Consider the following 15,410-nt stretch of genomic DNA (forward strand, 5'->3'; position numbering starts at 1 on the left):
AAACTCTTTCCGCAGTGCCGTATGACTGCTAGCCGCACTTGCCGTATGCCGCAGTGAATATACCGAAATGAAGCTCAGTGAAATGCAAGTTATTAACTTATACAATATTCATTTTTACTTACAAATTTTCACATTAAACATTTAAAGTGTCCCCCCTGTTGCTGAATACACAATTCAATTCGTCTAATCATGAATAGACAACGGATTTGCAGTACTCCACATACGAGAATTTGGCGAGTTCGTGTACCCGGATAAATGAAACCACGCCTCGTCAGTGAAAAACGTTTCATTAAGAATATCCCTTCCATTTTGTTGAACGAAATTTTGAACCATTGACAATAATGCAGTCTCTTGCCATGATCAGTATTATTCAGTTTTTGCACTACTGTCACTTTGTATGTGAAAAGTTCTAGTTTTTTCCTTACAGCAGTGTGGGCCGTTCCGATACTAACATCGATTTCCTGGACGAGTTTTCTTACTGACTTGTTCAGGCTCATGGACATTTTATCGGAAATATCGAGCAGTTTATCCTCAGACAGAACGCTAGGACGACCACTTCTTGGTACATCTCTCACTGAACCCGTACTTCGAAATTTGTTAAACAAATCTCGCACAGTATCGCGACGTGGGAGTGTTGTATCCAGGAAAACTGAATTAAATGTTTGACGAACTGAAACTGTGTATCCACCACCAGCTTTGAACCCTTTTTCGGCTAAAACACACGTTCTTCAATGGCTAGCATTTTAACAGTGACAGAAACGAAACAAATGAACAAAGGAACTAAACTTAAACGTTCACGTCAAAACGTAATGACACACCCCAACGATACTGCTGACGCTGGCTGAGATAAACGGAACACTGGAATGTTGGGAGAGTCCACTTGAAGAGACGTAACCTAGGCAGGCGAACAATCCTACAATACGCGTGGCTGACAATCATACGGCACTTCGGAGGGACTTTTTGAAAACCCCGTAGTTAGGGAATTCAATATTCCAAAATTGACAGTGCAAGAATGTGCCGAAAATACCAAATTTCAGTCATTACCTCTCACTGCGGACAACGCAACAAAAGATGGTCTAAACAAGTCCTAGTCTGAAGCCCAGTTTGCCAAAAAAGACCTACAGGAAGACCACCAGACAGATGGGTCAGAGATATAAGGAAGACAGTGGGATTCAATTGGGAACAGGAAGCTCAGGATCGGAAGAAATGGAAGATCTTACTGGGATTCTTTGTTACACGCCGACTCAAACACGCCATGTCATTAAGTGATAGAACTGGCTGATGATGACGACATTATAGCTGTTGTTGTTGTGGCCTTCAGTCCTGAGACTGGTTTGATGCAGCTCTCCATGCTATTCTATCCTGTGCAAGCTTCTTCATCTCCCATAACCCACTGCAACCCACATCCTTCTGAATCTGCTTAGTGTAGTCATCTCTTGGTCTCCCTCTACGATTTTTACCCTCTACACTGCCCTCCAGTACTAAATTGGTGATCCCTTGATGCCTCAGAACATGTCCTACCAACCGATCCCTTCTTGTGGTCAAGTTGTGCCACAAACTTCTCTTCTCCCCAATACTATTCAGTACTTCCTCATTAGTTATATGATCTATCCATCTAATCTTCAGCATTCTTCTGTAGCACCACATTTCAAAGATTCTATGCTCCTCTTGTCCAAACGATTTATCGTCCATGTTTCACTTCCATACAAATACTTTCAGAAATTACTTCCTGACACTTAAATCTAGACTCGACGTTAACAAATTTCTCTTCTTCAGCAACGCTTTCCTTGTCATTGCCAGTCTACATTTTATATCCTCTCTACTTCGACCATCATCAGTTATTTTGCTCCCCAAATAGCAAAACTCCTTTACTACTTTAAGTGCCTTTTCATAATCTAATTCCATCAGCATCACCAGACTTAATTCGACTACATTCCATTACCATCGTTTTGCTCTTGTTGATGTTCATCTTATATCCTCCTTTCAAGACACTGTCTATTCCGTTCAATTGCTCTTCCAAGTCTTTTGCTGTCTCTGACAGAATTACGATGTCATCGGCGAACCTCAAAGTTTTTATTTCTTCTCCATGAATTTTAATACCTACTCCAAATTTTTCTTTTGTTTCCTTTACTGCTTGCTCAATATACAGATTGAATAACATCGGGGAGAGACTACAACCCTGTCTCACTCCCTTCCCAACCACTGCTTCCCTTTCATGGCCCTCGACTCTTATAATTGCCATCTGGTTTCTGTACAAATTGTAAATAGCCTTTTGCTCCCTATATTTTACACCTGCCACCTTCAGAATTTGAAAGAGAGTATTCCAGTCAACATTGTCAAAAGCTTTCTCTAAGTCTAGAAATGCTAAAAACGTAGGTTTGCCCTTCCTTAATCTAGCTTCTAAGATAAGCCGTAGGGTCCATATCGCCTCACGTGTTCCAACATTTCTACGGAATCCAAACTGATCTTCCCCGAGGTCGGCTTCTACTAATTTTTCCATTCGTCTGTAAAGAATTCTCGTTAGTATTTTGCAGCTGTGACTTATTAAACTGATAGTTCGGTAATTTTCAAATCTGTCAACAGCTGCTTTCTTTGGGATTGGAATTATTATATTCTTCTTGAAGTCTGAGGGTATTTCGCCTGTCTCATACATCTTGCTCACCAGATGGTAGAGTTTTGTCAAGACTGGCTCTCCCAAGACCGTCAGTAGTTCACATTATAGCTATAATCAATTATATACATTCGGAAATAAATACACTATTACATCCATTATAAATTTAATATAGTCTCTGTAACAAAGCCTACATAGTCAGAATTAGAAGTTATCAACAGATATTAACGCTGAAAAATTTTGCATGGTGCAGAAGGTATTTTATCTCTTTTTTCGGTCTTACAAAGTCAAATCTCATTGTTGACAGATGTAGTTTTAAAATCGTTTCAGTAGTTCTTTAATAATTATTTGTTTTGAAGGTAAGTTTCACAGGCTAATTTACCCTTAGCGGTTGAATTATTCAAAATGTTAAAGAAAGTATTTTTTAAATATCTGATATAGGAACCAAATGCCAATCTTCATAGTTCTAATTACAAAATTACCTTATTAGCGACATTTATTAAAAAACTCTTAGAAGCGTGGTGGAATTTCGTACAATACCTTACTAAACGATGCCTACAGCATAAGATCAACACACTCTTCAAATTTCTGTCCTTAGTTGTTTATGCTAGGCGATGATGGGTCGCTGGATCGGTCATACCGTATTTCACACCACTAGGGATTGAATTTCCGAAACATTGAATGACGTAATTTGTATTTCTAACTAAGAAGCCAAAATAAAATTCTCAGAGATTTAGCTTTGAAAATGCTTCAATAATGAAATATTTTCACAAAACATTTCATCCTCTATTTCACTCCCTAATGGTTTGAATTTCCTAAGACACTATAATATGTATGTTTTTCCATAACAGTAGTTTTGAAAGAGCTTTAATAGTTCTTTAATAATGCTGTATTTACCAAACAAAATTCCACCTACTATTTCACTCTCATAGAGGTTAAATTTCTAAAAAATGTATAACGCATATTTTTTTTATTTTTGGCCAAGAACACTAATACCAATTTAGTAGTTCTATCCTCAAAAGTGCTTTAATAGCGACACATTTTAAAAAAACCTTTCACCCCGGAGAATATCTTCTTAAACTTGTCTACAGTGTAAGATGAAGACTCTCCATATTTCAAGCTTTTTTTCTAGGAATTTTGGACTGGGCGATGATGAGTCAGTCAGGGCATTTCTTTTTAAACATGGAGATTTTTTATGTCGAATACTAAACACATACATGGGTCATAAAATGAATCGAAAGTTGGAAATGTTGCAGTGTTCTAGAATGGCCGTCAAGTCGCTTTGGGACAGGATTCTGTAGCAACGTAAGTAAGTAAAGGCAACAGGAAGGTTGCTGCTATCATGGAAATAAAGTGCGTGTGTAAGTGTATGGAAAAAGAGAAAAAAGAGCGTGTCTCTATCTTCAGCCCTTACGGATCCACGACACTGTGCATTACGGTCAAAATAGTGGTACCCATGTCCCGAATGGATAGTGATTTAAAACGCTAATAATTGCCACTATCGATCCTATGTAATACAAATAGAGGAAAAATCATGGAATTTACACTGACTTTTAACTTTTGACTACAAGTAACTGTTATTGCAGATACCTACAGATACGTGCACGAACATCCGCCAAGGAGTGGGGTTTCAACTGCGAAGTAATTATTACAGCGGGTACCAGGGCAGACTTGAAATTGTAACTGGCTGAACACAAGGCGGTACTTTTTCTTCATTATGAAGGGGCGGTGCCAGCGATGTAGCTCGTCCCCTGGAAAAACAAGCAGACCCGTTCGCAGCAGCGCACGCACAGCGGACGCGCTGACACTCGGTTCGACCTTGCGTGGAATGCGCCACGCCCTTCATTCATCGGAAGCCGCCCCCGGCTGCCACACGAGACTCTCTGCTTCCGCTCTCCCTCCTACCACATCCCCGCTAGAAGTTCTGAATGATGTTGAACCAAAACTTCATATACGAACTGAAAAAATCGCAACACCAAAAAATAATCAGTGTAGAGTAATGAAATTTCGAGAATATATTTGTCTAAATAACTTACATAAGCAATTAACACTGCAAGGTCATATGTTAATGTAAGCATGGGATAAGCCAATGCAAATTTGAAATTCTCATACACTAATAACAGGTGTAACCGTCAGAATTTTGAATGAAACCAGGCAAAGGTGAATGCATTGTCTTGTACAGATGCCGGATGTCATTTTGTGGCATGGAATTCCACGTCTGTTGCTTTGTCGGTCAATAACGGACGGTTAATGTTGTTTGTGGATGACGCTGGAGTTGTCATCTGATGACGTCCCATATGAGCTCGATTCGAGACAGATCTGGTGATCGATGAGGCCAATGCAACATGTCGGCCCTCTGTAGAGCATGTTGCGTTACAACAGCAATATGAGGGCTGTCCTCCAAGGAGCTCTTGCTTGACACCACTGAATTCGCAAATGACGGTGACTTGGTGTCAGTGGAGTGCAAGTAATACGTAATGACGTAAACACTCAACTATGTCGATTAAATATCTGAGAGCACTGCTCCGACGTGCTATGTGATAGAACTAACAGAAAATAACGCTCATAATGGTGAAGAATAGAAGATTTAGTTTCCCTTTAAGGGAAAGCTTACTGTTAAAGAATAACGATAACAACGCTCAACACTCAATAACTGTCCAAAGTGTAACAAAAATTACAATGATTAAAAAGTCAAGAATGATGAGCTGTTTCCAAAATCCGCATAGCTGAGTGAAGGTGCGTCATTCGCAACCACCGGTTTCACGTCCGTGTAGACGCATCTTCAGGTTCACAATGGTTATATTTCAATAATTTATATGTACAATTACGGAGTTCCAGCTTTCGGGAAGCTGTCTGCGTTAAAAGTCAATATTGGATTGTCTTAATAAAGCTGAGCATATCCAAAAGATGCTTGTAAAAATGTACAAAGCCTGGCTGCTGAATGAGCCAGGCCGGATAACACAACGTAGGGTACATTATAACATCCGATAAACACTAAGTGGATAAAAAAACCACTGAAATAAAACAAAAAATCCCGTGTAAAGTGCGTACTTCCGCCGTTTTCGTAACCGGTCGATGTGGTGGAAGCAGCCCGTGGAGGCTAGCATACAGTGACAGCTAGCACCTGAACGACACAATGCATGCACGTTCGTATGCTTGCATTCAAAATTCTGGAGATTACACTGATTAATCATGTACAAGAATTGCACATTTACAATGGATTATATCGCGCTTACGTTAAACTGTGATCTTGCAATATTAATCACTTAAACAGTTACCTAGACAATTTTTTTCTGAAATCTCATTACACTACATTAATTATTTTTTGTGTTGCGATTTTTTTTCCTGTCAGTGTAAAGTATATTTTAGGAAGACTTATTAATAAAATTTTGTGGATGTTGATAAAAATTTCCTAACTAGTTTAGTATCATCAAATTTTAAGAAAAAATCTGTATATGGAGTTCAGAACACAGAAAAATATATCTATAAAGTAAGAGCTCCTATAAATTGAATATCTTCATAGCAGTAATTTTTTGGGCGAGCGTACAACACAGCTGATGAATATTGTTTTGTTGTTTAAATGTATCAGTCATACGGGATATAAAGTAGAAAATCTGGCATATTTTCGTGCCGTATTGTCATACGGTACATTGGAGTAAGCCATGGAGGAGGGCTGTTCAAGAACGTCTTGCATAAGCTTGTTCATTGAACTTGATATACCAACTAGTACTGCCAAGTATACAACTTACCAACATATTATAGTATAAAAGAAACCTTAAGTATTAATTATGCGCAAACACCGTGAAATTTCTGAGCAGTAGAAATTATGTAATTGTTAGTAACGGTATAACATGAGGTGAAATTTATGTAATACCTGACTTCGGTGCAGTTCTATAGAAATTATGTAATTTGCTTAAATAAACCTTGTAGACAGTTTTTTTATTGATGTAGATCTTCTCCTCCCCCCTCTTTTTGCCATTGAGCCTTCGTGTTCATTACTATTGCAAACAGAGCCCTGATTGAAAACTGAAGTCGCTTAAAACGAATGGGTAAAACGGTTGGGCTTATTGTTTTATGGTGTACGAGAGACCTCTCCTGCTGATGGATCTGTGAGGATAGTAGCTTCAATGGCAGAAATTCGCATACTCTTAGTCCGTGAACGAGGAGGCTACGAAGTTTCAAACGATTCAGGTTTCATAGTAGTATTCCAAAATCATAAGCCAAAAAGAAATTAACACAACGTATCTGTTATCTGCTATAACTAAGCGCGGGAAAGAAATCAAAACAGCACATAGTTGAGTATATGATTTTAGTTAAAAATTATAATTATATACTGAGAGAGAATATATGTATAAGAAACAGTTTTTCTAACAGTTCAAATGCCGCGCTATCATAATTAAAACTGAATACGTGAAAGAAAACGAAGCCATACGTTTTCACACCACAGCTAAGCACACAATTTTCTTTCTTGGAGGGGGTTTTAACAGAAAAACTCACTCTTGTTTTAAAAATACTTAGCATTTATCTATATAAATTTATCTTGTAAAAAATTTAAGTAATTCAGTCAAGAACTTCTCGCGATTTTTACTAACAACTTTTATCCTTTATAGAGAATATATTTTTTTATACCACACATATTTGAAAAAAATATTATGTAGCCTATGTTCGTACGAATGTTTATTAGAGAGTACCATGTAAAACTTTAACATAAATTTGTCTACAAATTTTCGAAATTTTGGTAACAAAATTTCCCCTTTACATAGTATATATGTGTTGGTTGATATACCGTATATAATAAAGAAAATAAGCAACATATGTCCGTCTGAACTAAAGAATCGTGTAAATATATGCAGTAAATTTGTGAAGAGCTTTCAGAGAGTTTTGGCAACCATTTTAAACAATGACGTGACTTTATATAGTATTATAGATTATAAATGAGAACAATATTTTCTGATTGTGGAGTTAGCGCTTTGTGTGAATGGGGAGAGTATTTGGACCAAGAAACTTAAAAAACACGCCGCTTGCAGCATAGAATTGCGTCAAACGGCATAACAAGATTGAGGTTAGGCTATGAAGAGATGTGGTAAAAACCCATGGATTATGTGGGGACTTAATCGAAAAGTTTACATTTGAAACACATTTAACCTAACTAGGACAATATTTCATACTGAAATTATTGGAAGCTCGTAACCAAATTTCCGCAGTTTTCTTGCAAATAACTCGTTTGTGTTACCATATTTAGTCAAAAGTGTTTTGCATCTAATGTTGTTTACTTCCTCCACGCTTCACAATTAGTTACGATGCACTCTGTGCATGTGCCGACGTTAGAGTTCCTCGGGCAGGCTTTTTCGCGATTAGTCTCTATTGGTTTCACATCACAATGGCTAGTACCGTGGTGAGAGTTAATACTGACATGCATACCCCGTTAACTTCAGTTTCACTTTAGGACGACTGTCCTGAATCTTCGTCAGTGAGCCGGCCGCGGTGGTCTCGCGGTTCTAGGCGCGCAGTCCGGAACCGTGCAACTGCTACGGTCGCAGGTTCGAATCCTGCCTCGGACATGGATGTGTGTGATGTCCTCAGGTTAGTTAGGTTTAAGTAGTTCTAAGTTCTAGGGGACTAATGACCACAGCAGTTGTGTCCCATAGTGCTCAGAGCCATTTTCTTCGTCAATGATGTTCAGGAATACTACCATATTTCATGATGCCCCTGTTACGAACTTGGTGGTATTTATAGTGTGCTAGTTGTCTCTTGACAGAGTTGTATATACTTTCTTCTGCTTTTCTGTGCCAGCATCCTGTCCGATGCGCGGGAGCTGACCGAGTTCCCCAACCTGGAGGGCACAACGGCCCTGGAGATCCTGCGGCTGGACAGGGCTGGACTCCAGGAGGTGCCCGCCTCACTCTGCTCCATCTGTCCCAGGCTCCGCAGTCTGTGAGTACCTCAGCACACCACAATTGCTGCTGTCTTAATGTGTACAGTGTTGCCAAAAGCCGAGTGCTCACTGTTAAATCAACAGTTATTTCTGCCTTTAGCAAGGAGATAGGTGTTATTTACGTTACACATGCTATGCTGCCATATAAAAACTTTTGTTTGAATCGGGAACTTCTCCTCAAGCTACGTACAGAAGCGTCGTTCAACGGTGGCATTATAGTGTCTGTCTTTATCTCTCTCTCTCTCTTTCTTTTTTTTTTCAGTGCAATCTTCCTGACACAGTACAACAAGGACATTTGTTAGTTAGCTAGTTAGTTAGTTCGTTAGTTGTTCCACAGATCATATTTGCGATAAACCCAATAGAAAACACACACAAACGTACTCTTACACAAGGAAAAGAAATGTTTATAAGGTTACACCCTGATCTTTTACATGTTTTTCGACGAAACTGACAACTAATTTTTATTCAAGAATTCCTATGTGGTATATAGGGAGTTGTTAAGGAGAATGATCTTAAATGCACATTTGAAAGCGTTGCTATCTGTCAGGCATTTTATTTCCATGGGTAGGTTGTCAAAGTGTCTTATAGCTGCAAACTTGTGTATTTCAATCCTTTATATGGCGGAGATTCATTAAAGGGTAATGAAGATCATTTTTCCATCTAGTTTTGGGATTGTGAATCTCTCGGTAACTCTCAAACTCAGATGGAATTTTGATAGCAAATTTCATAAATGAATAAATGTAGTGCGAGTCTGTGGTTAATAATTCCGGTTGCTTGAAAAGATGCTTGTGAGATGTGCATGTGAGCCCCACACACAATATTGATAACTTTCTTCTGTGCAAAGAATACTTTTCGTCTACGTGTGCGGTTACTCCAGTATGTTATCACATAAGACTTCAGTAATGAAAGTATGCAAAATTTGCTAGCTTACTGGATTTCATATCCAAATACTTGGTAAATATTCTTCTGAAAAAGCAGCTGAAACCAAAAATTTTAGTAAATCTACTATATGGTTTTACAGCTGTACTTCACATCAATATGCACTCCTAAGAACTTACAATTTTGTGTCCACTAAATTAGTTCATGCTGGTATACTAGTATAAAATGAGGCTGTGGAAGGAAAGGACAAGAACTTCTAAAACGACATCAGCAAGTTACTGACATGGCGACCTTCCGGGGAAAAATTATTTTAGTGCAATGGAAAGATGTCAGCAGCCTGCCAAAGAATAAAACTGGTATCACTGATACGAATGGCAGAGTTGCGCGCAGAACACTTAACTCATCACTGTAGTACCTCCTTAGCTACAAAACGGTATCGGAGATAATGGATCGCCAGTCCTCCGCTCTCCATAACACTTAATAGCCCTGTTCATTACACTAAACAAAGAAGGCACGTAGTATAAAACACTCTCCTTTTACTCGTAGCGTCAAATATGGGTAAAATCTCCGGCTCTCGAAACCTTTCGAGGGAACCCTCCATGGTCTCCGTAAAGAACAAGTGACTGTTATGGCTCCAGGTATCGTGACCACTTATAGCCCAGAGAGGGATTGTGACTGGTCGGCCAAGATGTGCGAAATGGAGCCAAAGTTAATGCACGTTCCTGGAAATGCTCCCTTACGAATTTGGTCACTGCTGGAGAAAATGGAGAACCCATGGCCGTTATGTTGGCCATTTCATAAAACTAAACGCCATACAAGAAGCAAGTGGTCATCAAAGTATGACGTAACAACTTAACAGATTTAGGGGGAGAGTCGGAATACATTATGCTAATAGTTTATTGAGCACTGTCAAAGTCACATTGAAAATTGGGAACTGGAGAAAACAGCAATTTCTGAATACAGTCTCACAGATAATCACAGAATACTTTTTCATGAGAGTAAAATCTTGTCCAACGCATCTACAGCCAGGTACTCGGATTGTATTATTAAAGAAGAAGCAGAAATTAGAATGTGCACTGCGAAGACTATAATCTTAGTTCATGAAATGTATTCGCCGACTGCAAATGAAGTAACATCATAGCTATTTAACTTACCGGTAGCAAAAGAAAATTTGAGCCGGACCGGGATTCGAACCAGGATTTTCCACTTTACGCGAGCGGTCGTCTTAATCGGTTTATTTATTTATTTATATAGTTTTTTAAATCTTTTTTGTTCGGTATTGTTCGTTGCGTTTGTTCGGGGGGGGGGGGGGGGGGGGATGTCCCATGACACCCGTTGAAGTTCATCGGTGATCAATTGACTCAGGTTTTTTTTTTCAGAGAGGGCAGCTAACCCTCTGACCAAACACGCTGAGCTATCGTTCCGGTCCCTTTCAGCTGTCCAATCACGCTACACTGCCATCCATATGTGCCGGTGTCTGCTACGCATAACGCCCGCACAATAATGGGATTCCCACACAGGGAGAGAATTAAACTCCTTGAAAAGGAAAAAAGAACACATTGCCACCGGTGTGTCAGACCCACCATACTTGCTCCGGACACTGCGAGAGGGGTGTACAAGCAATGATCACACGCACGGCACAGCGGACACACCAGGAACCGCGGTGTTGGCCGTCGAATGGCGCTAGCTGCGCAGCATTTGTGCACCGCCGCCGTCAGTGTCAGCCAGTTTGCCGTGGCATACGGAGCTCCATCGCAGTCTTTAACACTGGTAGCATGCCGCGACAGCGTGGACGTGCAGTTGACGGACTTTGAACGAGGGCGTATAGTGGGCATGCGGGAGGCCGGGTGGACGTACCGCCGAATTGCTCAACACGTAGGGTGTGAGGTCTCCACAGTACATCGATGTTGTCGCCAGTGGTCGGCGGAAGGTGCACGTGCCCGTCGACCTGCGACCGGACCGCAGCGACGCACGGATGCACGCCAAGACCGTAGGATCCTACGCAGTGCCGTAGGGGACCGCACCGCCACTTCCCAGCAAATTAGGGACACTGTTGCTCCTGGGGTATCGGCGAGGACCATTCGCAACCGTCTTCATGAAGCTGGGCTACGGTCCCGCACACCGTTAGGCCGTCTTCCGCTCACGCCCCAACATCGTGCAGCCCATCTCCAGTGGTGTCGCGACAGGCGTGAATGGAGGGACGAATGGAGACGTGTCGTCTTCAACGATGAGAGTCGCGTCTGCCTTGGTGCCAATGATGGTCGTATGCGTGTTTTGCGCCGTGCAGGTGAGCGCCACAATCAGGACTGCAAACGACCGAGGCACACAGGGCCAAAACCTGGCATCATGGTGTGGGGAGCGATCTCCTACACTGAATAGTGCACGGTACATCCAAACCGTCATCGAACCCATCGTTCTACCATTCCTAGACCGACAAGGGAACTTGCTGTTCCAACAGGACAATGCACGTCCGCATGTATCCCGTGCCACCCAACGTGCTCTAGAAGGTGTAGGTCAATTACCCTGGCCAGCAAGATCTCCGGATCTGTCCCCCATTGAGCGTGTTTGGGACTGGATGAAGCGTCGTCTCACGCGGTCTGCACGTCCAGAACAAACGCTGGTCCAACTGAGGCGCCAGGTGGAAATGGCATGGCAAGCCGTTCCACAGGACTACATCCAGCATCTCTACGATCGTCTCCATGGGAGAATAGCTGCCTGCATTGCTGCGAAAGGTGGATATATACTGTACTAGTGCCGACATTGTGTATGCTCTGTTGCCTGTGCCTATGTGCCTGTGGTTCTGTCAGTGTGATCATGTGATGTATCTGACCCCAGGAATGTGTCAGTAAAGTTTCCGCTTCCTGGGACAATGAATTCACGGTGTTCTTATTTCAATTTCCAGGAGTGTATTTAGCTTTCTCGTCAGATCGCCTTCACTTTGGATTGAAATAAATTAGTACACTGTCTGTAAAGTTCAGTGCTCGAAGGGACATTGTCAAATAAATATACTGAATCATGTACGAGTATAATCTTAGTGTTTACGTTTCTACGAGAGCTCTGGCAGTGCCTATGCAGACAAGTACCCAATCGTCAGCAGTATGATATAATGACAACATACGCCGACCAATCACAAGCCGTCTATGGGGAATAAACGCCCACCACAATAGCAGCCACGGCACTCAGTTGTACCTGATGATTAGCGGATAGAACACGTCGTCGAATGCTCGCGATTTCAGGTAATAGTCGTTAAGTAAACCGAGAAAGATTCAAGCAAGAATGTCGTCGCGAGAAATGTAGATCTCATAGCAAAGAGGCGCCAAGAAGAGAACGACTTTTGCTTTTCGGTGTTCACAGTCCTTTTTGAACGATGACGGGCGATATTTTTGAAACATGTAAATGCAGTGACTGCCCAGAGGTGGTACTTCGCGATGGACTGTAGTCGGCATCGTGAAGCACTGCCTCATTTCAAATGTTTGACAGCCGGTCTGCAACTTGATGAAAACGTTACACAGTCCATTGTCCTACATTACTTTCCAGACAGCTCTGAGTCAAAGCAGTGAAGTGATACCATTTTACATCGTTGATGGAGAACTTTCCATCCGATGGAGACGATGAGATCGAGGACCTCCCATGCTAATTCCAGAGGTGTATGCTCAGTACTTTTCAGGCGAGGCGGCCTAGTGGCAAGGGAAGGTGCTGGACGCGTATTCGAGATGACAGCGATTCAAGTCCCTGCCTGCCCATTTAGATTTACGTTTTCTGTGATTCACATAAATGGCCTGAAAAGAACAGGGAGGATTTCCATCCCCAGTCAGAGCTTGTAGTCGGTTTATAATAACCTCGTAGACAGGACGTTAGACCAAAACCTGTCTTCTTTTTAGAAGTTGCGAAGATGGGTGACAGTTAACATGCATGCAGGTCAGTGAATTTAATCTTGTTAAAGGGTAGTGTTCCAGCGCAATCCATAGTTTCAGGATGTTTCTGTCGCGTGTGCAGTATCACAGAGATTTCCTGTAACATCCATAAAGTTGTTTCGTTTTTTGTTCTGTTAAAGTTATTCAGAATGGCGGGTTGGCTGACGATTGCAATTACCACATCGATATACGAGTACAATGAGAATTTATTGAATTCATAAATACATCGACAGCTTTCACTGGAAGTCAGAGGTTGTAAATTATGTGTGTACTGCAGTCGTGCCAACAATATGTACAAACGCAGCGAATTGTGGCAACCCAACTGTGTGTCAACACTATCTTCGTGTGCTGCAACCGCATCAGCCTGCCAACGCAAGCTGACAGGTAAACAAATTCGGGAGTTCATAACTGTGCTGCAAATTTGTGGCCTCGCCCAAGGCTCAGTATGTAACTAAGTTCCATTAAGCGTACTGCTATTGCGACAAAGCTGTGGAAAAAAAGAAAAACGTGTGTATACGAATTATTACAAACATGATACAAATTTTGACTTCCATCATAAAGAGTTGTCCCATCAACCCACATACAAGGGCCTTAGACTGAAGGACGCTTAAGAGTGAACATAACCTATTTGAAGCACCAACAGGAGTTCATGGTTTCAAGAGGGAAGTCAGTAGGGTATTGGATTTCCGAATCAAGGAAGAGAATCAGATAGGGCCCAAGACAGTAAATGTTTCACTATAGAGATTCAAATCAAGAAGGTTGTCAGAAGTAAGTTAATTATCAACACAAGAATAACAAAGGTCCAATTATTAAATGGTATTGAAGGAACCTCAGACACAACAGAATGCACATCGTTTTTCATATGTTAATTGCAAACAGCAGAAATTTGTCCCCCAGAAGCCTAGCTTCCTCGTGAGAAAGTGGAAGATCATTATAAGGTATAAGAATTGGTAAATAATAAATAACTGATGATGGTCGAAGTAGAGAGGATATAAAACGTAGACTGGCAATGGCAAGGAAAGCGTTTATGAAGAAAAGAAGTTTGTTAACACTGAGTATTGATTTAAGTGCAGGAAGTCGTTTCTGAAAGTATTTGTATGGAGTGTAGCCATGCATGGAAGTGAATCATGGACGATAAATAGTTTAGACAAGAATAGAATATAAGCTTTCGAAATGTGGTGCTACAGAAGAATGCTGAAGATCAGATGGGTAGATCACATAACTAATGAGGAGGTATTGAATAGAATTGGGGAGAAGAGGAGTTTGTGGCACAACTTGACTAGAAGAAGGGATCGGTTGGTAGGATATGTTCTCAGGCATCAGGGGATCACCAGTTTAGTACTGGAGGGCAGGATGGAGGGTAAAAATCGAAGAGGGAGACCAAGAGATGAATACACTAAGCATATTCAGAAGGATGTAGGCTGCAGTAGGTATTAGGAGATAAAAAGGCTTGCACAGAATAGAGTAGCATGGAGAGCTGCATCAAACCAGTCTCAGGACTGAAGACCACAGCAACAAAAACAACAATTCAAACTATAGGACAGTAGGGGCAATATTAATTCAAAGGTGAGAACAAAATGTGGAAAATGACTTTTAAGTAGAAACCCCGGATTAAATTCCAGAAACTATGCGACCAAGAACAACAAAACAAAATTTCAGAAATCAGAAGACAGGCAATGCAGAAGAGAAAAGAGTTATAAGTAAATGGTAACGTAACACAGACACAATTAATAGAGCTGAACATTGCTCAGAAACATATACCAGATTGGTCTAGGGACTGTAAGAAAAAGACTGTAAGGTAGACAGTCTAGAACAAGAGAAATATGGAGAAAACGAAAGAAGCTTTTATGCTGTATTGCCGCTACATCACATTCAGGATGTCAGATGGCATTGCTAGGACAAACTGGGAGGCAGTGATAATAGCGCTGGAAGATTTCTTTAAAAATCCATACATTGGACGTAATATTCATATAAACGAATAGTCAGATAGAACGAGTGCATTCCGAAGCACTGTCAATAAAAGTAGAGAAACTGATTCGTTGCACCAAATGAGGAACAGCCCCTGTGACTG

The 15,410-nt window shown here is 41.1% G+C and overlaps 1 protein-coding gene across 2 annotated transcripts in view; it reads left to right on the top strand.

The window, feature by feature from the left end:
* Positions 1–15,410, top strand: part of LOC126281541 (leucine-rich repeat-containing G-protein coupled receptor 5-like) — a 685,956-nt gene that overhangs the window by 447,866 nt on the left and 222,680 nt on the right. For both annotated transcript variants that reach the window (XM_049980596.1, XM_049980597.1), the window contains exon 9: positions 8,405–8,545. In XM_049980596.1, coding sequence (XP_049836553.1) covers positions 8,405–8,545 — 141 coding nt within the window. The remainder of the gene's footprint in view (positions 1–8,404; positions 8,546–15,410) is intronic.

This window comes from Schistocerca gregaria, chromosome 7 (genome assembly GCF_023897955.1).
Source record: "Schistocerca gregaria isolate iqSchGreg1 chromosome 7, iqSchGreg1.2, whole genome shotgun sequence".
Classification (NCBI taxonomy): Eukaryota; Metazoa; Arthropoda; class Insecta; order Orthoptera; family Acrididae; genus Schistocerca; species Schistocerca gregaria.